A 24,559-nucleotide genomic window follows, 5' to 3' on the forward strand; every position below is an offset into this window, starting at 1 on the left:
CAATCACAGCTGTGCCGCGGCGATGGCTGTCATCATCCACAGCGGCCACTTGAAGCCGTGTGGCTGTATGTCGTCTCTGTCTCTCGCCAGGGGCCACATGGACTCCGCTGCTTCCCTTCTCGTCTTCCACAAACAGAAAAGTGCTTTTGGCTGACTGGACCCCTCCAGCAGGGGGCACACATAACCCCTACCTCCGTCCTCTTGCCTGTCTGCCCTCAAGCTTCTTGATGTACCGCTCAATTTCTTCTAGATTGACAGTAACTTCCCAGTTTGGTGTGGAACAAAAACCACAGAATGCCATTTCTGGTTTTTGCTTTGATCTTTATTGCAAAACAAAATGAGACTATGATAACTATAAAGTACATAACATGAAGGCTACCTAATTACACACTAGTTATTTAAACCAAAACATACACATGATTCAACTATTAAGCATCTTTTAAAATGCAAAAAGATAATAATGGTTACATTGGCAAGAGTGTTAGCTCAACACTCCTGTACAACATGAAATCTATCATGTGAACCCCAGAACTGAGAACAGCACTGTAAACTTGTGGCTTTCACAGTCAATACAGAGACAGCTATGGGTGCCAAACCAAACTGACTATCCCTGGTCTACTCATAGATAGATGGCACTTAGCATCACTGACATGTGGACAAAGAATTGATACCAAATTATTATTTTTTTGGCCTTTTAAAAAACAAAGTAAAGCTAGAAAGGATCAGTTGGTTAAGTTGCTCCCTAAGCATACAGCAGGTTCCCCTGACCACCAATCAAATGAGCTGGTCATCTCTACCATAATAGGATTGGATAATAACACAGCAGGCTGAGAGTCTTGCCAAACTGCACCCTTGGTCTTCACCCTGTCATCACTGCTCCAGAAAGCTCATGATTGTTTCTCCCGCAGTGGTGCCTGAATTTAATTTTGCTCCAGATTCCTTAAGGAGAAGCAATGGATAATAGGACTGCTCTCTATTTCTGAGTAGTAGCGTTTCATTCAGACACTGTGCAGGGATCCATAGGCTTAAAAGTCAGAGCTGGAAAGTTTTCAGCTACTTCACAATATGACAAGGTCTGCGGTAACTTAGGGACATGGAGCAGATCAGGAGAACATTGTACGGATTCAGCAGATCGCTGGTAATTCTGGGTTGCTCCTTGTATGCTGCATTGTCCATCTGTTCTTAAACCAAAATGCTTGCAGTGGGAAAACCCGATAGCATTTTGATCATGATCTATAGAGATCGTGTCTGTGTAATCTCTGGGTCCTGTGCCCTGCCAGACAGCAGAATGAACACATAACTGGGGGGTTTGTTTGTAAACCAGAAACACTATATGTGCTCATACTGGTATTGGCTAATACTCAATGTGCTAAATAGGCTTCGAACATTATATGCAACTCATACATAAATGAGGGAATTAGGTGAAAACACATAACAGTTAAGATATTACTATAGTTCAGAGACTTGGGTTTTAGAGTGAGTGAGTGTGTGATGACTGCAGATTGGTGGATGACAGCAGAGCAGATCTAACCAGGTGCATATTGTCATTTTTCATATGAGCAAAATATTAATTTCTTATTTGATTAGTTCATTGTACTTAATACACATAATTTTAATCAATTAAATCAACCAGCAACATGCCTGTCAGCAAAGGACATGCAACTACCCAACAGTTAAAAAACATGAATGTTTTAGAATCTGTCTGTAATCAACTGGGAAAATGAAGACCCATGTTTTAGTTAATACCCTCCAGGAGACTTTGTGTATGAATTTAGGATTTAACACTAAATACCACTGAAGAAGTATTAACCTATTACTGGATTTAAACTAAACTAAGTGGGTCATTCAACTCCCCAGTTTAGGCAGCCTGTGGTAATGAACATGATTAGCTGAGTGCGCTTTTCATGTAAGCTTCACTGATTGGCCAGATGGGCAATCACTGCATCCCATACTACTTTCATTACCAAATCAGCAAGTACAGGAAAGGCGTAATGCCAAAGGAGGCTTTCTGTATGATAACATTAGGCTCCTCCCCCCAACCAATCAGTGTAATTCTGGATCTGCCTCCTCTTGTTCACTCCCATTGTCGAATTGGCCCACAGCAGTGCAGCTGTATCCTTTCCTTTCGCACGAGGCATCAGGGCGAAGCTCCTGGGCTACATCGGTGCCTCCACCAGGCAGTGACTCGGAGGAAGATGAAGGGAGTGGAGGAGCAAGAGTGGAGGAGGTGGGTGCGGAGGGGGTGGTGGTGCAGAAGAGCCCCCGTTGCACACGCCGCTTGATCTGTAGCCAGAGGAGATGAAAGGAGCATCGGCAGATCCCACAGCTTCTCGTCCTGCCACTGCCGATACCCACAGAGTCCCGCAGAGTCCCGCACCCCCAGGAGCTCGCTCTGGTCCTGCTGCAGCTGCACTGAACACCGCAGCACTGTATTCAGCGTGGCAGGAGAATTTGAATAATTTACAGTCCCGCAAGCTGTGTTTATATTATCCAGGCTTGGAACACAGCAGTGGAGATGATAAAGGTTGCATGCTGTTTGATTAGCGTTGAGTCAAACTGACCTGACCCGATGGCTTGTTAGTTAGAGACTAATTAGAACACCGGAAAGTGGGGAAAGACAAAGAGGACACAAACCAAATCAAAATGCATAAGACCATTAAAATATGTATTTCGCTCAGTGTCCTCTAACACTGGTTAGAATGTGCTGGGGCTCATCTGGCTTGTCTAAGCCTGTGCCCGTCCTTACATGAGATTTAGAGTGTAACCTGTGACAAGTCAACTGTGTGTGCCTGTCTTGCTTTCTCCCAGCCTCATTAAACAGAGAGAGCACTGGAGGAGGTGCAGTCTTCTTAGCACACTAGTCTTACTAGAGCAGACTAGAGCACACTAACCACAGCATAGCCTGATTTAGACATTTTGTCTCCTTCCTGTGTTTTTTAAAGTGACTTATTTACTCAAATTCAGATACTAATCCTTGTGCTTATAACCCTTCCACAATCTTGTGGAACATCTCTCTCTTCTCTCTCTCTCTCTCTCTCTCTCTCTCTCTCTCTCTCTCTCTCTCAGCAGTGTGATGTTTCTCTCTGCTGAAAGATTTAACTGAATTATTTCATATCTGGTGGATATCAAGTAGAAGAATACCTAAATTATTGTATTAAATGTGCTCTGCCCCTGCTATTTATGTGACATTTATTCGTGCAAATATGTAATTACACTGTGAATATTTAGCACTTGAGGATTTGATTTAGTGGATTGTTAATTAGCATAATTTTAATTACACTGTAGTTTTACAAATAGCCACCTGGTTGGGAGGGATACAGGGACCGAGGGGAAGGGGCTGTGTGGGCACTCAGTGAGGTCACTGCCCAACCATGTGCCGCCCACATACTCCACACACTCACAAAGGCATGTAGGGTTTGTAGGCTTAAGGGCATTGCGCAGTGCTAACTTGACAATGGTACGGCTAAAACCAGCAACCTTCTGTTTACAAGTTTAGTACCTTAACCACTGAGCTATCCTTCCCCATAAGACCTGTTAATGCCAGGTTTGACTGTTGGCAGCTTGTCTGAGGCATCATGGCTATAAACACTGCCTCTGCTGGCCTTACCTGGCATGTCAGGCGTCTCTATTGTAATGTGGGAAATTCGTAAGCAGCGCAGTACTGTGACAGGCCGTGAGGCCAGAGATGACAGTCATGAAGCCACATTAAGCGCTGGCTTAGATTGCTGTGGTTTCACAGGAAATGCTTGAGCAATGCCAGGAGTTAATTCATTACAGGCTCATTTTTCTCCGTCAATTGAAAAATCTAACAGAAAATAAAGAACACACTAAAGCAGGCTTTCAGATCAGCACTGGGTCTGATTTACACATGGCAATGTTAGAGTGGATTAAAGCCAACAGGACTTGGGCTTTCTGACCATGACTCCTGTAATGTTGTTCCTTTCTGTGACCTTGAACTTGCGACATATTCTTCTTACTGATGGCTCATCCCAGCACTCTCACAAGGACAAAAAACCACTAGAGCATCAAAGTCATACATAGCATACACGGCCTCCAGTTGCAGGAAGATGAGGAGGGACAATAGGAAGATGATGAAGAGCATTAGGGTAGAGTTGTGTGGAGAGAGTGCTGAAAAACACGCGGTTCTGTTTCACAGCAGCCGTGGCACTCGGCCCATGCTGCGAGTCCAGCAGACACCAGAACCCTCAACACGACTCACATCCATAGTCCTCATTCCTTCGATTCCCGAAAGGCGCCCCTGCATTACATATCTGTATTATAATTTGTGGCTTTGGCAAGCAGCTCCAGCGTCTGATCCCAGACGGGCCCGAGGGGGATGATGGGGGACGATTTGAAAAAAATATGAGACACCAAAGTCCTCTGGTACCTAATCACGAAGAAGCCGCAAAGAGGAAACTCTGGGAGGAGGCACTTTGTCAGTGTTTCATTTGAGCTGGTCTTCTAGGCCAGGCCTCAATAATGAACAGATGGATCTGATTCCGACAGACGTCATTAAAACACTCCCAGCACCGGCAGACGCCCAGGCCAAAGACACAGGACAGGGTCTGCGTTAGCCCGGCCAGATCTACACCCGCAAATAAACGGTTTCATATCTCCTCGTTCTTCTTTTTTACACTCCTTTTAATGTCTGTTTTTTTGTTTTTTTTTTGAGGGGGTATTTCTTTGTAGGGTTTGGGGGCGGTTTAAACGAACCCAGTTGCCATGACAACGCTGTTCCCGGCTTTTCACGGAGCAGTGTAAGTGAATCTAGTTCTCGCCCCTTTCATCTCCTCCCCATTTCAACATCAGTGCAGCGGGGCCGGCTTTGAGGGCTAAGCCGATTCCCAGCTGAAGCCATTTTCTATTCCTGTCTGCACTGAAGACTGACTTTCTAGCTTGTTTTGACACCACTGGAGGTGTGTAAAACTGCACCAGCATCAACTGCTGAGAAGTGACTTAGCGTGTGATTAAGCTTCACTAAATGCATCACTCCACTCCCAAAGGTGTCATACTAAATGCAAACAGGTGCAAACCTGGATGCATAACAATTCTGCATCACATTTGACACATTTATTTAACCAAGACATTTGCATCTATCCGTCTATCAGCAGGTTTTTATATATGTGTTACGAAAGCAGTGCATACGATGTGGGTTCGTCAGGAATAGGGCAGTGATGCAGCTGCAGAACATTAGACTGGAAAATGAAACAGACTTGAAATGAAACAATAATAGTGTGGGTAAGCACAGAGGGTTTAACTCAGTGGTACGTATGACGTAAACATTTCATATTACGTGAAAGGTGTAGGTGAGAGGGCTCAATTGAACGCTTACAGCCAGGGTGGTGAAATAAACTAAACCAGATGACTAGAACGTGTGAATATTAAAAACCCACATCTTGTGCTTATTTACAAGAGCTTAAACATGCTCTTTGTTCTTGCAAAATGATCTGAATTTTGAACAGTTGGTTATGCTTTCACAAATAAACTCCTACCATAAATTCTTGTTTGCAAGGATCTCCTTCAGAAAAAAAACACTGAAAATTTGAAGCCACATATTCCAGTTCACTCCAGCGTCATCATAAATCAGACTTCACCAAAGCAGCAGACTCCTGTACTTCTCTGTGGAATCCCTGAAAGGTCCCTCCATGACATTCATTTCAGCCTAACGTATGTAGCAGACCTATATAAAGTGCTTCCCTGGTAACTGACTCCCCCCAGGGCACACTGCCATGACCATGAGTGGACAAAAGACCTTATTTTAAGACTTCATTTTAGTTTGTATTGTGTGTGGATGGTACTTCCTGTTTTGTTCCATATGTGGCTTAGCAAAGTGAAATCATACTTAGGATCCAGTACATCCAGTACATACTCCGGTACACAGTATATTTATATATATATGTGTGTGCTCAATGCTTCCACAGAAACAGGATGACTCCAGCAGATATATATATATATATATATATATATATATATATATGCAATGGCAGTACATGACCTGCTTATTGGTATCTGCAGGACTTTAGCAGGTGGAAAGTACATTTCCTACGCTCGTGAATTTATTTGTGAGACCCATTGCAGGACACATAAAAGCACTGGAGTGGAAAGCCAGAATTCTTCTGCAGGCAACAGGCACCTTTCCGTTGTTCTCAGTCCTCGGTTGTAATATGAGGATAAATCAATCTGCAAGTAAAATTATAACTATAATTTTAAAACTTCTACACCATGAACTTGAACCTGGGAAATTATACAAGTCTTCATTCTTAGGCACAGGGACTGAACCAAAAAATGGTCTTTCCCACGTTAGAGAAGAGACAGTGCAGTTCACATAGCAATCAGTCCCTTCTAGGGAGAATTCCCTAATCCAGTTAAATCCTATTCTTTTTTGCATAGTGTGTCATCAAATTCACTTAATTCAGTTTCTCAGTGAGCTTGTACCCGAGCCAGTCGTCATTTCAGACTCACAACAGCCAGAATCATTTCTTTACTAATTGCATTTCAATAACAAAGGAGAGAATCCCATTCTGTTACGCTCTTCTCAAATCTGTTCATGATCCAGAACCAAGTGTATGGCGTGGTGCTGTGGACAGAACCATTGTATGCAGAGTAGAGTAGAGAGTAGAGTAGAGAGTAGAGTGGAGAATAGAGTGGAGAATAGAGTGGACAATAGAGTGGACAATAGAGTGGAGAATAGAGTTGAATTGAATAATTCAGTTGGAAAAATGGCCCCTGATCGGGCCCCTGGCTCCTCTATTAAAATCTCAGGCGGGAACTTAAGAGGGAGAGGGAGAGAGAGAGAGAGAGAGAGAGAGAGAGAGAGAGAGAGAGAGAGAGAGAGAGAGAGAGGAAATAGACAAGATGAGTGAGAGAGAATGAGAGAGAGAGAGGGTACAACAACAATAGGGGTGAAGATAAAGAGAGAGGGAGTAAAAGAATACAGAGGAGGATGATGAGTGGGAGAGGGAGGGGAGATTGAGAGCACACGTAACAGTGTACCCCCGAACGCCCAAAACATATGGAACACATTAAACTTCATGATGCCATTCTTCCTCTCTCTGGGGGTTGCAGGAAATGGATGGGCCGGTTCCCCTCGGCTCCAGAAGAGAGGGGAGCAGAAGGAGCTCACATATCTCACCATCTCTCCGTCTCTAACGGAGTGACACACACCGTGAAGGGTGGCCTCCAACTTCTCTAAACACAAGGCTACTTTGTTTTTTTATTTTATCCGGGGAGCGTTTGAGTAAAAAAGCATGAAGGAGTGGGACAGCTCCTTCCTTCTCCTGTCTTCACACCAGCCACGGCAGTAGATTGTTCTAGATGTTTCAGCCATGAAAAGGAAAAGAGGCCTGATGCAAATCAGAACACTTGTCTTTAAAACAATAGATACATTAAATGTCCCAGCCAAGATGTCCCAGCCAATTTCCTTTAGTTTTGGGTTTGGGATAAAACACGGTGGTCTCGACACTAAAACACGGTGGTCTCTACACTCAAACATGGCGGAGTCTATGGCTCTATGTGAGAGTGATGATGCTGTCCAGTTGTTCTTCATCACTGAACTTTATTTCTTCTGGAATCCTAAATTAGACTCGGCCCCCTTTCCATTTCTACTGCTCAGTTTGCATTTTATGACATTGTGATGCGATTTTGAAAAAGCTGCTAAATGACAAGAGTGTCGTGCTAAGAATAGTATTTCTGGCTTTTGCTAGAAATCTTTCACTACTATTATTAACATTGGAGTATTGGAAGCTGGACACAAGTGCCGACTCTACAGTAGTTTATTAACAAAACTAAAGACACTACAGAAAGTAAACTGACATAATACAAAGACTAACCAAACATTAATCAAATAAACCAGCAAACACTAAAACACTGAATCAGGGTGACATGAAACTGCAAGATCACAAACAGCATTCAAACTCATGGTACTTACAGTAATACACAAACCAAGAGACTAAAATGAATCAAACAAGACAAACCTGAAAACAATGAGAGAGAGGGCAGAGTACAAGGGTGGGGTGTGAAGTCAGACACAACAGGGAAATTTTAAAATAAAAGCACACCAAAAGGAAAACAAAACACAAACACATGAAAAAGGACATGACCATGCTTGTGACACCGCTACTTGTTTTGATAGCAAAACATGCAACTTTAAACATTAAGCTATGTTAGAGTCAGTCAACAGATGGTGGACCTGCTGGTTATGCGGCTTCCAAGACTAAGCCGAGAGCCAGAGGCAGGGGTAGAAAGGGACCTGAGGGCTTCTCTGCCTCCTCTCTCCAGGGCCAGGTCATCACCCACACAGCGACCTCCTTTATCCACAGGTCAACCTCCAGTTGACCAAACTCTTAACAGCACTTCACCTCGCCACATGGTCAACGGTCTGTGTAGGTCTTGGGCTTTGGGGGGCGTGTTATATGTGATAGTGCTGTTTCTGACGTAGGGTGTACCTGGTGTCTTCATTCTGTTCTTCATGACAGCAAGAGGAGAGCTGTCACACCTGTTTAGTAAGGTCTCTGCTAGAAGTTACACAGTACTGTGTCTTACAACGAGTCCTGTATAGTAGTGAGTGGGAGCATATAACACAGCTCAATTCAGAGTGACTGCAGATTTGAGTAAATGAAATCAAAGGAGGGAGATATGATTGACATGTAAACTTTGTTATGCATTATATTTTTTGTTATTATTACATATTAAACAAATTCATTTGCTGTTCTATACTAAATGCACTGCATATAATAATTAACAAGACATAATACATTTGTTCGGTTAAAAAGTATGGTTATGCTTATGTAAAGTCACTTCCAATTATTATCAAAACTAGTACTTTTCTGTTCTGAAGTAATTTCTGTTCAGAAGTAAGCAGCTCTGCTCAGCTAAGTTCCCTTTGGAGAGAGTAATCCACACACACATGTAGATGCAGAAATGGTCAGACAGCAAGTCGTATAGTCAGCGAGTTTATGACTGCATCTCCACCCTTGGGACATACTGTCATTAGTGTTCTCAAGTTCCCTGGCACATGGTGGATTTATACAACACAAACACCTCTGGGTGGCAACAACTGCCAAGAGCCACACACAACACTCAATGTTGTTCCTTTGATTTAAAAAAAATGCTGTGTGGAGAGCAGATGAAGACTAGCGTGTAGACAGCACACTGCACGCCTGGAGCTCCATCATCCCTCGGGTGGAGAGCCATGACCAGTTAGAGGAAGTGTGAGTGGTGACCCAGCACAGCTCAGAACGAGGGGCCACGACAACATGTGAAGATGAGATGGCCTGAAAATCATGGCCTGTCACGAGGAAGAGCCCAGGAACTGGTACATGAAAGGCAGAAATTACGTTGGCGTGTGCGTCCCCTTATGCCAATTACTTCGAGCTGGGCCCTTTCACAAGGTGTGGAGTCTTTTCCCTCTATCTCGTCTCCTTGTCAATAACAGATGTCGGAGTTGAAGCTTGTTAAAACCCCTCTCTCCGGGAGGCTGGTGAGCGTGAGCCGGCTCGACAAACCGTGGGCTTGGGCCAAAAAAGAATTCTAAAGCTTCATCTATATTATATCTAGGAAGGGACATGCGGCGTGGCGTGCCAAAGCTATTTGGATCTTAGTGAGATAGAGCTGCTCAAGGAAGGTTCACGCTCACACCATCTCAGACGTGTGCGCCATGCAATGAACCAAGCAGCATGGGCAAGCACGAGACTCCAATCAGGAAATATTTGGGCTTGATTTATGGTAAGCCCTGATTGGATGGACACTTTGCTCAGCATTCCTACATGTTTAAAATAATGGTGACGTGAGGATCTCGACTGACTGCAAGTTTCCAATGGCATTCGCAAAGCTGCATGACACATGGTGATGAAGACAGTGCTGCTGAACAAACCAACAGCTCACGATCATCTACAGATCATCTACAACGCAATGTTTCAAGGCTCCTGTGAAATGCTGCTACAGAATATGTGTGCCACCCCCACCTCCCCACCTCCACCACGGCATTCCAACTCCAGAGCCGGACCGCCACTTTTGGGGATGGTCCAGATAAGAGAATGTCGAAACCGGAGAGCAGAACTGATCAAAAACAGTCCCAACATCAAACCTTTCTCCTGAGCACCCAGTTTTAGCCTTACGAGGTCCAGATTTTTTTTTTTCTCCGAGCCAGGCATGTGTCCATGTGTGCGTATTTAATCACCTCTCCATATGTACACCATTACTCTTCCATTCCCTTGGCAAACAGACACAACTTACACTCATTTTGTAAAGGCAGGCATGTGTATAAAATAGGGCTTTTGTTTATTGAAAGCCAAGGAGAAACCGTTCCAGGTACCTTTGAAGTGTGAGTGAGTGAACAGCTGTATAATCTAAACCATGCAAGGCTGCGCACACACACACACACACACACACACACACACACACACACACACACACACACACGCAGTCTTGCACACTTGCACTGACATATACGTGCACACAGAACAGAACTTTCTCCCATGTCAAGCATTATAACCTCAAGTGATTCTATATTGCCATCAGCTGGTCAAATTAGTTAAAACCGTCGGTATCCCTGCCTGTCAGAGCAACAGACCATGGCTCCGTCCAAAATGCCGTACTTCCCTCCTATACAGTATGCCAAAGTAGTATGCGATAAAGGGTAGTATGTCCGAATACATAGTATGCATTAAACAGTAATCGAAAAGTACCCGGATAGCTTACTGAATCGGGAACCATTTTGAATCATATCCCATAATAATAATAATTCAACTGGAGCATTTAACTATAAATATGTGATGTTATGTCATATGTCATAGGTAAAATGGCGGATGTAGTATGTCTGAGGTTGTATGCATACTGCCCAGTTGCCTACTGAAAGATTGTACCGATTTAACAGTTGAGCAGAACTACAGAATACTACATTGAAATCTAGTGTGTACTGCCTAAGTATGTCATTTGGGATTGAGCCCATCTCTTTGGTTTCTTTGTAATCCTTCATAGTGAATGTAGCATACCATCAACAATGTATTATTTACTTCCCAAAGGACAGAAATGATATTCACAAACATCTTCAGCATGACCAAACAATGTCATTTAATAATGATTTTGCAATACAAAGGATTTGTGCAAAATTGTAAATTTTTTCATAACTGCAACAACTTAAGGCGGCACGGTTGAGATGCTGAGTGTAAACTGTTTGCCATGCATTCGTAATGAAGCCTCCCCTACAGGGGGCAGGAAAAAAAAAAAAAAAACACGATTCACAGTCTTTAGAATTAAGTGGTTTTTGACTTGGTGTACAAGCGGGTATGTTTACAAAACAAAATACCTGCATAAAACCCCATATTCCTGGAGCAAAACTTTAAAGGCACTCATAAATATGCAGGAGGAAGATGAAAAATGAATGTAGGATTCATCCAGATGTTCCAGACGCGCGTGCACCGTAAATCTCGCTGTGTGGCGTGATGTTTGGGTGCTTCGGAGCTCCTACGGTCTCCAGATGGCGCAAGAATGTTGCAATGTTGTTATAAAAATCTCGTTTCAAAATTATACAAAATAAACCGTTGATTCAAATATCCGATATTTCATGCATAACAAGGTTATTTTGATCGGTGATATGCCATAACACTTCATGACACTGATATTAAAAGGCTGTTCAAAGGAAACTGTTAGAACCCTTAGCTGTACTCTGAATGACAGCCTGAACCTTGATTGTCTGCAACATAAAAATAGGGTGCATCTGCATTTGGTAGTTGCATAGCAACTGGCTACAATATACAGAAGGATTAGCTACTCACTAGACAAGACATATACTGCTTGTGAACTGTATGCTAAGCTCCTATTAGCTGCCGGGCTGAAAAAGCTAGCCCGTTAAGTGGAAATAAGAATGTAGCAATGGTAGTTGGCAGATGCATCATGAACACTATAAGGGAAGAATGAGTGAGAATAGCTCAGTAACATCGTTTCAACAGTAACACAGGGACACTCTGACCCCTGCTGGAACGTCTTGTACATTACAGCCTACTGGACACCTAGATCTGATTATTTTAATATAATTTATTGACTGTTCTTTAGCATTTAGAGTTTTATTTGAATTTTGGTTAATGAAATACAAACTCAATTACAGAAATGTGATTTTGATATTTAGATTCTGAATTGCAGGTTTTAGCTGTCTGACCTGGTCATGAGTCCATACATCTCTATGGTAACGACTGATAATCTGTATAGAAAAATAACAGAAATAGTTCAGTACGTGTTGCTGAGTGTACCATGTAATGCAAATGATTGATCTGGGTTAACATTCTATAAAACATCCTATGAGTTCGTCTAGTCTAATAGTGGTGATTTGTACTTCCTACAGGGATTACAGACTGACCACTTCAACTGGACACTGAACTGCTTTTTAAGCAGTGGACTATCACATCTTACACATGTTGATTATTAAGGCCACGAGAGTGTCATTCAGGAGTTTGCTCCTTCTTCTAACATCATGCAGAAGACAGGAAACCTGCCTCATCCCCTACTAGAGGTCAAACGTTGTCTTGCACACAAAAGACTGAGCGAGTTAAGTAACATATCGGGACACCTGGTCGTCTTAAAATAGTGAAATCCTGGTTGAGAACCGTCATGTAACTGTAGGCCGTTAAATCTGTGTTCAGTCTGCCAGCAGTTACAGTCGATGCACCAAACGTAACAGGAGGCTGTCGGGATAGACTGATCAACACACGTGAACAGAGAGGAACACCGACACGGCTCGACTCACAGATGCTGGGGCAAAGCACGACTAGCCTCTAATTTCATGGATGTGATGATGTAATGCACATGAGGAAAGGTGCAATAGGGGACTGCAGAAAGCCAAAGGTCCACAGAGACCCTCAGGAATCATGCAGACATCATCTAAAAAAGGAGGTTTGCTTTGATCTCGTTTTACACTGTTCGTATAAAAACACATCGGCATATAAAATCTTTACATTCTCATTCAGGCTAATTTGTATTTACAGAGTGGAAGGACGACACTTTTAAAATACCAATAATTAAAGTCATTTACAAAAAGACAACGATGCATTTACAAGTCGGCAGTGATGACCGATTCGCTGTACATGAGTCTGTTGGCGTCTGTGAGCAGGGCTGTCTGAGACGGGTCCAGCGGCAGGCCCTTCTGGGTCATGTGTCCAAACATGGGCACGGCGCCGGTCTGCATGGTGGGCATGGCGGCGAGGGCGACACAGTGCGACAGCAGCGGCGTGTTGGCGTCGTGGTTGGAGCCGGTGGAGGGCACGCTGGTCACGTGACCCGTGCTGGTGGAGCCGCTGGCGCTGCTGGGGGAGCGGCTCTTGGGCGGAGGGCAGTGCTGCACCACCCGCGCGGGCCCCTGGGCCGGGGCGAAGTGGGCCGCGGGGAAGGCGGCGTAGCCGGGCGGGATGGCGTAGCCGTTGACGGGGATGAAGCGCTGGTTCTGAGGAATCGGCGCCGCCACGAAACCGGCGAGCTGGCCCGGCTGCAGCCCCTGGGGGGCGCCGTAGATGTAGCCGGCGTAGCGGGGGCTGCTGAGGTTGCTGACGGGGCTGGCGCTGAGAGAGGTGGTCTGGGTGGTGGCGTTGCCCCCGGAAGGCGTGCTGGAGCTAGCGTGCGAGGACAGGCCCTCCCACGCCCGCAGCCGGGCATGGATGTCCTTGAAGCGGGGCCTCCGGGCGGGGCCCTCCAGCCAGCACTCCGTCATGAGGGCGTACATGCGTGGCGGACAGTCCTCCGGGCAGGGCAGCAGCTGCCTCTTCCGCACCATCTCAATCACCTCCTGGTTGCTGAAGCCGTAGTAGGGCTGCAGGCCGAAACTAAAGATCTCCCAGAGCACCACCCCGAAAGCCCAGATGTCCGAGTCTGTGCTGAACTTCCCGTAGGCGATGGCTTCCGGCGGCATCCAGCGAATAGGGAGCAGCGTTTTGGGCTGCACGCGGTAGTAGTCCGACGCATAGATCTCCCTCGACAGGCCCAGATCGGAAATCTTAACGTGCAGCTGCTCTCCTACTAGAATGTTCCTCGCTGCCAGGTCCTTGTGGACAAAAAAGTGGCTGGCCAGGTACTCCATGCCGCCCGCTACCTGCGTGGCCAGGTGCAGGAAGTCTCCGTGGTCCAGGCTGGACTTGACCGTCCCGTCCTCGTCGCTGCTGCAGCCCACGTCAGAGTGCGGGGAGCGCATGATGAGGAACTCGTGGAGGTCCCCCATGGCCAGGAACTCGAAGAGCATGCACACAGGCTGCTCCTGGGTCACCACGCCCAGAAGACACACCACGTTGGGGTGGTGGAGCTCGGCCAGGACCGACGCCTCCTGCTGGAAGTCACCCCACTGCTGTGGGCTGGAGAAGTCCTTCAGAGTCTTGATGGCCACCAGCTGAGCGTGTTCCATGCCCGGCAGATACAGGTGGCCCTTGTAGATCTTCCCGAAGGCGCACTCACCCAGCTCTTCCATGAAGCGCACGGCTGACAGAGGTAGTTCTTTGGCCTTGGTCTGGAGGAGAGAAATGTTTAAGGTGAAATGTAGTTCACTGCCGATCCATCACGTCTGGTTATTTTCCTTGTCTATATTCAGCACAGTGCCTTAATAATACACCTGCTTGTTTAAATAAAACCAAAGGAAGAAACAAAGGATCAAGTGTCACTGCTCAGCCATTACAACAAAGAGCAAAAATGTTTTCACAGAATAAAGTTACGTATTCTAAAAGCCTTTAGAATTATAGCTGTTATTTACTTTACTCGTGAATCCAGAAAGGTTTGAAAGCCCTTTTAAGTTGCTTTGATGGGTTTCTGTCTGAGGTCTGGATGACTTTAACCTCTCGGTCTGTCCATGACCTCTGACCCCTGCTGTTCCCTGCAGTTTAACAGAGACTTTCTGTGCTATAGATCTGAACAGACACCCACACATCAAAGTGTTACATCTGCAATAATTTAACACATCATAGCTAAACAACTTGGTGCCGATTACCATTAATTTATGAGTATGATTTGCTTTCATTTAAGAGTAGGATTTACACAAGATAGCTCTGTGTCTGGTGGAGGCATGACTTTCTGAAACCCTGCAGTGTTGCAGTCTCAGTGGTGATATTTAGTCCAATACACACAACCAAACAGAAAGCGAGATTCTCCCAAATCACTGCTTAACTTATGATGACTGGCATTTGTCCAAACAAAACAGCCCAGAAAATCTTTATATAAACCAAATTCTTCACCTGATATTTAATATGGACTGTATACATAGTAACCCAGAGCTATATTCCATATTCAGCCATACACAATAACATACACCATATTAAGCTTTGTGTATTTCTCTTCATATGCTGATGTAATCCACAAAAAGACAATGCAACACAAAGAGGAGGGATTCACTGGGAGGAACCAATCAGGACCTTCACGAGGTCCACGTGGGGAGCTGAGGAGAGCACTCTGCACATGGTGGCAGGTCAACTCTCCCTGCAGCAAACCAGCTCTCAGCTCACTCATCTCCAGCTGAACACTACTGACCTCTGTGTGACCCTGCCCTGACCTTTGACCTGCAGCTGGGCTTTCCTACAAGGGTAGAGTGTGATAAGCTGAGCAAGCATCGCTGGCTGTGTGCATCTCATGGTGTTGGGTACAAAGTGACGTGTGAGTGTGAGGTTTGTGCGCGTGCTTGTGTGTGTGCGCACTGCAGAGGGGACCGTTGGACTGAATCTGTTTCACTAGCGTGAAGAGACCTGCGTCAACTTCCCTCATTCACTTTCACGGAGGACTGCACAGCTGGCTGAGGTCAAAGTTGTAAGGTCAGCATGTTGCAGTGTTTGTTTTACCAAGAGCAGAGATGTGCTGTTGAAGCTCTCTGTGGAACTGGATAAGGAAACTCAGCAATGACCAGATCAACACTTTTTGGTTTGAGGCCAAAATATCAGGTGCCACTTCATGTTTAGGTGAAACAGCAAACAAAACAGAAAACAATAACTTACACAACTCTGGTACACTTATGGTACACTTTCTGTATCATATGTTAGGATACCCTTTTGATCTCTGAATGCTTTCACTATGCAGGTTTAACAAATGTGTCTGCCACAGGGCCCCGGCTGAGAGGGGTCAAAATATTAGCTTAGTGCTGTGTGTGTGTGTGTGTGTGTGTGTGTGTGTGTGTGTGTGTGTGTGTGGTGTGTGTTTGAGAAGACAGAAAGGGCCTCATTTGGAGCTGCCTTAAATGTTAGGAATGCAGAGAGCACAACTAAGACAATGTGATGATGACCCTCAGATTCCTCTGGCCATGCTTAGATGGCATCCATATGCCCCCTCTCCCCCCTCCCCCTCTTCCCACCGCTTCTGCCCCGTGTTATTTTTAGCTACGGAAAATAAGCAGAAAGCAATGGGCTGTGGAATGGGCCAGCAGCGCATGTCGACCGGACCTGTGTGTCGCTGTAATCCTCCGTGTTCTGTTGCTGAGGCTGCAGAACACAGGGCTTGTGTGTTGGGGTGTGTTTGGTAAGTGTTTGATGTGTTTGGTAAGGGTTTGGTGTGTTTGGTAAGGGTTTGATGTGTTTGGTAAGTGTTTGGTGTGTTTGGTAAGTGTTTGGTGTGTTTGGTAAGTGTTTGATGTGTTTGGTAAGTGTTTGGTCAGTGTTTGGTGTGTTTGGGAAGGGTTTGGTGTGTTTGGTAAGGGTTTGGTGTGTTTGGTAAGTGTTTGGTCAGTGTTTGGTGTGTTTGGTAAGTGTTTGGTAAGTGTTTGATGTGTTTGGTAAGTGTTTGGTCAGTGTTTGGTAAGTGTTTGGTAAGTGTTTGATGTGTTTGGTAAGTGTTTGATGTGTTTGGTAAGTGTTTGGTCAGTGTTTGGTGTGTTTGGGAAGGGTTTGGTGTGTTTGGGAAGGGTTTGGTGTGTTTGGGAAGTGTTTGGTGTGTTTGGTAAGGGTTTGGTGTGTTTGGTAAGGGTTTGGTGTGTTTGGGAAGGCTCTCCGTCCTCACCTTGGGCTTGTAGGCAGGCAGCATGGACATCTCCACGTTCTGGCCGCGGACGGGCTTGGGCTGGCGCTGTGTGGCCGGCCGCGGCTCCTTCTGGTTGTTGCGGCACACGCAGATGAAGAAGAAGAGCAGGGCGATGGCCAGGGGGATGGCCACGCTGGGCACCAGGATGTAGAGGATCTCCATACTGCTGCCTCCGTGGTTCTCCTTCAAGTCTGGGGCGGCAGGAAGAAGATCAACACCGTGCGAGAGCCGACGGCCTCTCGTTCATTCACTCTACCGAACAAACCAGCCACGGAGCCGGGCCTGTGCGTAGCGGCTGTGGGAGTTTCGGCACGATCGCGAGGTTAACTGGAATGTTTCTCACCGCACGGAGGAATGTCACACAGCTCCATGAGCACGCGATCGTCCAGCGTGAAGCACCAGGGCGCCTCGTACTTGTTGCCGGGGTTGCGGCAGTAAGAGTGACCGCCGTTCAGCTCGGGGTAGCGGACCGCCACGTACTCGTGGTTGTGCGGGTACTGAGAGTTCCAGGGTTGGCACTGCCGGCCCGACCTGGTCACGCTGGCCGTGCCCCGGTAGTCCACGCCGCTGCTGTTGAAGCACTTGTGATCTGAGCCAGGCAGGAAAGACATACGTGAAGACACGAGAACACAACGACTCTGTGTTCATCAGCAGAAACAGCACCCCCTAGTGGACATGATGGAACAGGAAGTGCACGGAGACACTCACTCTTGTTGATGGGCTCGGCCATGGGGATGCCTATCCTCATACAGCTGACGGCCTCGGGGGTGTCCGAGCCCGCCAGGTCCTCACAGTTGGGCAGTTTGAGGCGTTTGAGGATGAGGGGGTTGGAGCGCGCGATGATGTACTCCGTCTTGCACAGGTCGTTCTCCAGGATCTCACATTCGTCCTTGCACAGGTCCCGTGGCTTATCAACGCCGGAGCTCCGGTCACACGTGGGGAAGGCGAAGTGACAGAGGGACGGGATGGCAAACTGAGAGCAGCGGTCTGATAGGTGGTTGGAGGTGCCAATCATGGTAAACGCAGCTGGAGAGGGAGGGGAGAATGAGGAATGTTAAGCATTTCAGATTCAAAACACAGCTACATATATAACACACACACACACACACACACACACACACACACACACACACACTCACAGACGGAAACAAAACAACGTAACATAGCCTGTAAATCACAGTGGTAACTTTCACTGTGGTTAACTTCTAGACTTGGCCTTGAATGATAATAACACAGAAAAGCTTGGGAACACGTTTGAGCCACTGCTGAAAGCTTGATGTGCAGCCACATGTCCACTGTAGTGTGAATTAGGACCTTGACCTCCAGAAGGCCGTCAAATTCTGGTTTTAGGCCCGTTTGGCTCTAATCCTCAGGACACTGATGAGTTAGTTCCACAGAGGTGGGTTTGGCTTGTAGGAAGGTGAATGTCTTTGAAATACATCTGGTGCAGAGATGAGGTTGGCACTGGCTCCAACATCTCTCATGTTTGACATTCTGCATCTGTGAAAATGATAATGGGAAATGACAGAAGAAGGGAGGTCTGGTTTTGGAGGTCTGGTTCTGGAGGATTGGTTCCTGCTTCTGTGGTAACCAAAATATCTTCATAGGTATCACAGCATTATAGAGCAGAGCCACAGAAATTATATATCATTATAGAACAACTCCATGGTGATGGTCATTATAGAACAGGCTCCATGGTGATGGTCATTATAGAACAACTCCATGGTGATGGTCATTATAGAACAGGCTCCATGGTGATGGTCATTGTAGAACAGGCTCCATGGTGATGGTCATTGTAGAACAGGCTCCATGGTGATGGTCATTGTATAACAGGCTCCATGGTGATGGTCATTGTAGAACAGGCTCCATGGTGATGGTCATTGTATAACAGGCTCCATGGTGATGGTCATTGTATAACAGGCTCCATGGTGATGGTCATTGTATAACAGGCTCCATGGTGATGGTCATTATAGAACAGGCTCCATGGTGATGGTCACTGTATAACAGGCTCCATGGTGATGGTCATTATAGAACAACTCCATGGTGATGGTCATTGTAGAACAGGCTCCATGGTGATGGTCATTGTAGAACAGGCTCTATGGTGATGGTCATTATAGAACAGGCTCCATGGTGATGGTCATTGTAGAACAACTCCATGGTGATGGTCATTGTAGAACAACTCCATGGTGATGGTCAGTATAGAACAGGCTCCATGGTGATGGTCATCCTAGAACAGGCTCCATGGTGATGGTCATTATAGAACAACTCCATGGTGATGGTCATTATAGAACAACTCCATGGTGATGGTCATTATAGAACAACTCCATGGTGATGGTCATCGTAGAACAGGCTCCATGGTGATGGTCATTGTACAACAGGCTTCATGGTGATGGTCATTATAGAACAACTCCATGGTGATGGTCATCGTAGAACAGGCTCCATGGTGATGGTCATTGTAGAACAGGCTCCATGGTGATGGTCATTGTAGAACAGGCTCCATGGTGATGGTCATTGTAGAACAGGCTCCATGGTGATGGTCATTGTAGAACAACTTCATGATGATGGTCATCATAGAACAGGCTCCATGGTGATGGTCATTGTAGAACAGGCTCCATGGTGATGGTCATTGTATAAAAGGCTCCATGGTGATGGTCATTGTATAACAGGCTCCATGGTGATGGTCATTATAGAACAGGCTCCATGGTGATGGTCACTGTATAACAGGCTCCATGGTGATGGTCATTATAGAACAACTCCATGGTGATGGTCATTGTAGAACAGGCTCCATGGTGATGGTCATTGTAGAACAGGCTCTATGGTGATGGTCATTATAGAACAGGCTCCATGGTGATGGTCATTGTAGAACAACTCCATGGTGATGGTCATTGTAGAACAACTCCATGGTGATGGTCAGTATAGAACAGGCTCCATGGTGATGGTCATCCTAGAACAGGCTCCATGGTGATGGTCATCCTAGAACAGGCTCCATGGTGATGGTCATTATAGAACAACTCCATGGTGATGGTCATTATAGAACAACTCCATGGTGATGGTCATCGTAGAACAGGCTCCATGGTGATGGTCATTGTACAACAGGCTTCATGGTGATGGTCATTATAGAACAACTCCATGGTGATGGTCATCGTAGAACAGGCTCCATGGTGATGGTCATTGTAGAACAGGCTCCATGGTGATGGTCATTGTAGAACAACTTCATGATGATGGTCATCATAGAACAGGCTCCATGGTGATGGTCATTGTAGAACAGGCTCCATGGTGATGGTCATTGTAGAACAGGCTCCATGGTGATGGTCATCATAGAACAGGCTCCATGGTGATGGTCATTGTAGAACAACTCCATGGTGATGGTCATTGTAGAACAGGCTCCATGGTGATGGTCATTGTAGAACAGGCTCCATGGTGATGGTCATTGTAGAACAGGCTCCATGGTGATGGTCATTGTAGAACAGGCTCCATGGTGATGGTCATTGTAGAACAACTCCATGGTGATGGTCATTGTAGAACAACTCCATGGTGATGGTCATTGTAGAACAGGCTCCATGGTGATGGTCGTTACACAGCAGGCTCACGGTGGTGTTCATAATAGAGCAGACTGCATGGTGATGTTCATGGTGGTTTTCATTATACAGCAGGTCTATGGTGGTGTTTATCATAGAGCAGACTGCATGGTGGTGTTCCCTATAAGCTCTTTGGTGATATTCATCATAGATCATGCTCCACACTGATGTTTCTTGCGCCGCAGATCTTCACTATACAGCAGAGTCCATAGTGATGTTCATCACAGATCAGGCTCTCTGCTGATGTTCTGATATGCAATATATGATAATACATAACAGAGAGGGTCCTCTTCCCTCATAGTAATAAAAGACCAGTGGTGATTCTCAGGACAAAGGAGGGAAAGTCTGAACTCTACCGGTTATTTGCGTTTCGATCTCTCCCTGCATCTGCAGCGAGTCCACGAAGATGCTCCTGTTCCCGATGAACCGGGCACACGCTATTCCTCTGTAGGGCTGGCAGAAGCCTTCCTCATCAAAGTCCTCTCTGGACAAGGAAATACCACAGAGAGTGTTAATGTCACAACCGGCAGAGCAGGATGGAGAACACCACACTAGTGACTTTTGAACATTGTGATTAATATTACATTACTGGGAAGTTTATAGGAATTAACATACTGGGAGAATGCAGAAGCCTGTTTGGAAATCTGCAGATGCAATATACAATAAGTCTGAAATAACATGTGTGCTTTATAGAGTAGCTTGATGTTGTCCAAGACAATGTTTCGAGATTATCTCTTATAGTTAACAAACACACTGCAGTTCAAATGATGAACGCTGGGGGGCAGCACGTGATTGAACGTTCTGCTGCAATGTACTAAAACTGGTGTAGGAACTCCTCATTTAGTCCTCCTAACCTCCTAACCTAGTCCTGCTCAGTCCTGGCACAATGACCTCCTATACCACATCAGACGAACATGTTCTGACTGAATACAACACAGAGTTGGGAGAAAGCAGCTCAGGATACAAATGTAAAAGAATGAAACGGTCTTGACCTGTGTACAACTAAAGTGCATGACAGAGGCAGTAATTTGAACCATGTGAATGGCTGGTTCTTATGTGGTTGAGAACGAGGCAGAAATCACAGACACAGAGTGATGTACCACATGCTTCTTCCTCTGTGATGTCATACAACGGCACACCAATTAGGTCACAAAACGTATAACAGTTCATTTGTAAATGCTTCAGAATGAGAACTGACCCAGAGAAAAGGAATTCAGCAAGAAAATTGCAAAATCAGCAAGAAAAAAAAACACAAGGTTTGGCTTATTATTAGAATGAAAGAAGAACACACACACACACACACACACACACGCACATGCACACGCACACAACCACACACACACACGTACATCAGTGAAGGAGTTAAGAGGGCTCTGAATGCAGGTCGTCTGACTCATCACAGTGGTATCTAAAAAGTGAAAGACAACATATGTTTACATAGCACACACACACACACACACACACACACACACACACACACACACACACACACACACACACACACACACACACACACACACACTAGATTGGCTGGTCTTAGGTCAATACTGATGTTACAGTTACTACCACTAGAGAACTCAGAAAAACAATCAGACATACTGAATCCTATATGGGACAAACAGTTGAGACTCAGCAGGCAGACAGCAACTAAGATGGCGTGTGCGTCCCCCAGCTGTGCAGTGTGTGCGTCAGAGTGGAGTGGTGGACATGACCACACTTGAAGCTAAATGACAAGGCAGAACAGACTGTGCATCGTGTGTGTGTGTGTGTGTGTGTATATATATATATATATATATATATATATATATATATATATATATATATATATATATAGAGAGAGAGACAGAGAGAGAGAGAGAGAGAGAGAGAGAGAGAGAGAGAGCAATGGATGGGTGATATGTGTGTACACATATGTGTATGTACATCTATCTAAATATACCTACACACTCACACACACATACAGAAGGTACATGAGGGTCTCATGTTGCCTGTTTGGTAAAGCAGCCCAGCTACGTCTCGTTAGCGCACCACCGCCAGCTGTAGTGACAGGGAGACGTCCTCGAGTTTCACCACCGCCGCTCAGGACGGGAAACACGGGTCATACAGTCAGAGGAGACAGGATGATCACCGCACTGCATAGCACTAAACACACGAGCACCATTCAGGCAAAATAACCACGTTTAGACACACACGTACAGGCAAGAATGGGCACGCATGCATGGACACGTGTGGGATGATGCTGTCATGTCAGGGTCATGGTGTATACGGGCCAGAGCTTTATTTATTTATTTTTAAATTAGCCACCTTATTTATCACAACACACACACACACACACACACACACACACCACATATGAAGAAGTGGACTACATGATTAAACTTCCTAGACTGCAGCAGAGCAGAAAGAGGGCGCAGAACGCTAAGATGTTGCGCATATGGAGATGTCAGCACTGCATGCCTGCACAGTGGAGAAAATGGATTTGGCTCGTCTGTGTTAGTGCACAGGCCCCCGAGTCTAATAAAAACCTCCCAGTTTTCCCTGTTCAGGAACGTCCCTCCTCCCCACACGCAGGAATCCTCATCTATCCTGTCAGCCTGACCTCTTCCACATTCTCTTCTTAAACACCATTCAGTATCTCTTAACACGCCTCTGTAATCACTTTCAAATGTTTATCCAGTTTGGATAACACTGCGGGGTGAACGGTGAAGCCCGGAGACTCGCACAACTGGGATCTGTTAAAGGAACCGACTATCCTGTGTGGAAATATCCTGACAGTCCATCAGGTGTGATGGAACATCTGAGCTTTCGATACCAAACTGCTTTGATGGTTTTGTACAAAACCATTGAAAGTAGCTTGCATACCTAGACACATCTTTCCACCCCACACCACCCCACACCACCCCACACCACCACGCACATCCACATGGGCACCCATCCACCGCCTTAACCTGAAAGTCCCAGCAATTTCTGCTATATTCAAGTTTTACATTCAACTGATATATTGTATATATAAATAACACAAACTATCATTTAAAACAGTGCATGAGTGCACAGTTTAAAAGACTTACAACTCGTACAGGTTTCCAGTCTCACACCGAAAACGATCCTGTAAAAACAGCCCTTCTATGCAGAACCAGTGACATGCTGACAAGCGGCCTTTCATCAGCTAGTCTTGGCTTTGTGTCAGCAGAGAGGGCCATACCCTGTGGTTTCAGCTCATCCAAACAAACTTTATATGCCCATATACAATCAACCCATGTACCTTCACAGTTTACAACATGTTTTCCAGCCTAAGATTCCAGAACTTTAAGCACATACTAAATGCAGTGCTACATAATTCATGAGCCTTCACATAACACACAATCTAGGTATCCATGTGTTTCCTTGTAGTAAATACTGTGTGAGTTTTGCTGTCACTGGAAGGAGTGCTCCACACTAAAGCAGCTTCGGTTTGCAAAGATACTCAGAGGACCTACAGCCGTAAAGCCGAGAGCAGGGTCACCGGTTTCTGCACTGCCCTGACTGTGATCCCCCTGTGTAGTCTGGGTAATACAGCACCATATGTATTCCTCTGTGAAGTTGAAAGCAGATGAGATCTTTTCAGATCTTTTCATGAGATCTCAAACTGTTTGACTCGGGTCCATGTGGCACTGCGGAGCTCGGGAAGGCTGTGGAGAAGTGCAGGCTGATTCGTGGCTCTGTGGTCTGTGACTGTGGCAGGAGGGGAAGGCACAGCCAGACACTGAGGGACTCTCATTAGTAGCAACCAAGAAAGGGAGGGAAGAGATCTTGTGTTACACTGACACAATAGCAGCCTCTATTAGAAGAGCGGAGAACATAACCCCATAACCCTGTTATTCTAGAGAGAGAGGGGGGGGGGGGGGTAGAGTTGGGGGTTGGAAAGAAAACCAGAACTCGTCTGTATCAATAAGAAACTCCATGCACCCTTTCATGCTATTTCTGACACATCAACATAACTGTGATTACTATAAATAAGTCATGCCACAGCCCGTTGG

General features: G+C 45.7%; 1 protein-coding gene across 3 annotated transcripts in view; it reads right to left on the reverse strand.

Annotated features, from left to right (window-relative positions):
* Positions 1-11,053: 11,053 nt before the first annotated feature.
* Positions 11,054-24,559, reverse strand: part of ror1 (receptor tyrosine kinase-like orphan receptor 1) — an 85,244-nt gene continuing 71,738 nt past the window's right edge. For all 3 annotated transcript variants that reach the window (XM_077014847.1, XM_077014849.1, XM_077014848.1), the window contains exons 5-9: positions 20,900-21,027; positions 17,674-17,991; positions 17,309-17,554; positions 16,945-17,156; positions 11,054-14,482 (exon numbers count right to left, since the gene is read on the reverse strand). In XM_077014847.1, coding sequence (XP_076870962.1) covers positions 13,043-14,482; positions 16,945-17,156; positions 17,309-17,554; positions 17,674-17,991; positions 20,900-21,027 — 2,344 coding nt within the window. In that variant the 3' untranslated portion in view covers positions 11,054-13,042. The remainder of the gene's footprint in view (positions 14,483-16,944; positions 17,157-17,308; positions 17,555-17,673; positions 17,992-20,899; positions 21,028-24,559) is intronic.

The sequence above is a fragment of the Brachyhypopomus gauderio genome, chromosome 8, assembly GCF_052324685.1.
Source record: "Brachyhypopomus gauderio isolate BG-103 chromosome 8, BGAUD_0.2, whole genome shotgun sequence".
In the NCBI taxonomy this organism is placed as follows: Eukaryota; Metazoa; Chordata; class Actinopteri; order Gymnotiformes; family Hypopomidae; genus Brachyhypopomus; species Brachyhypopomus gauderio.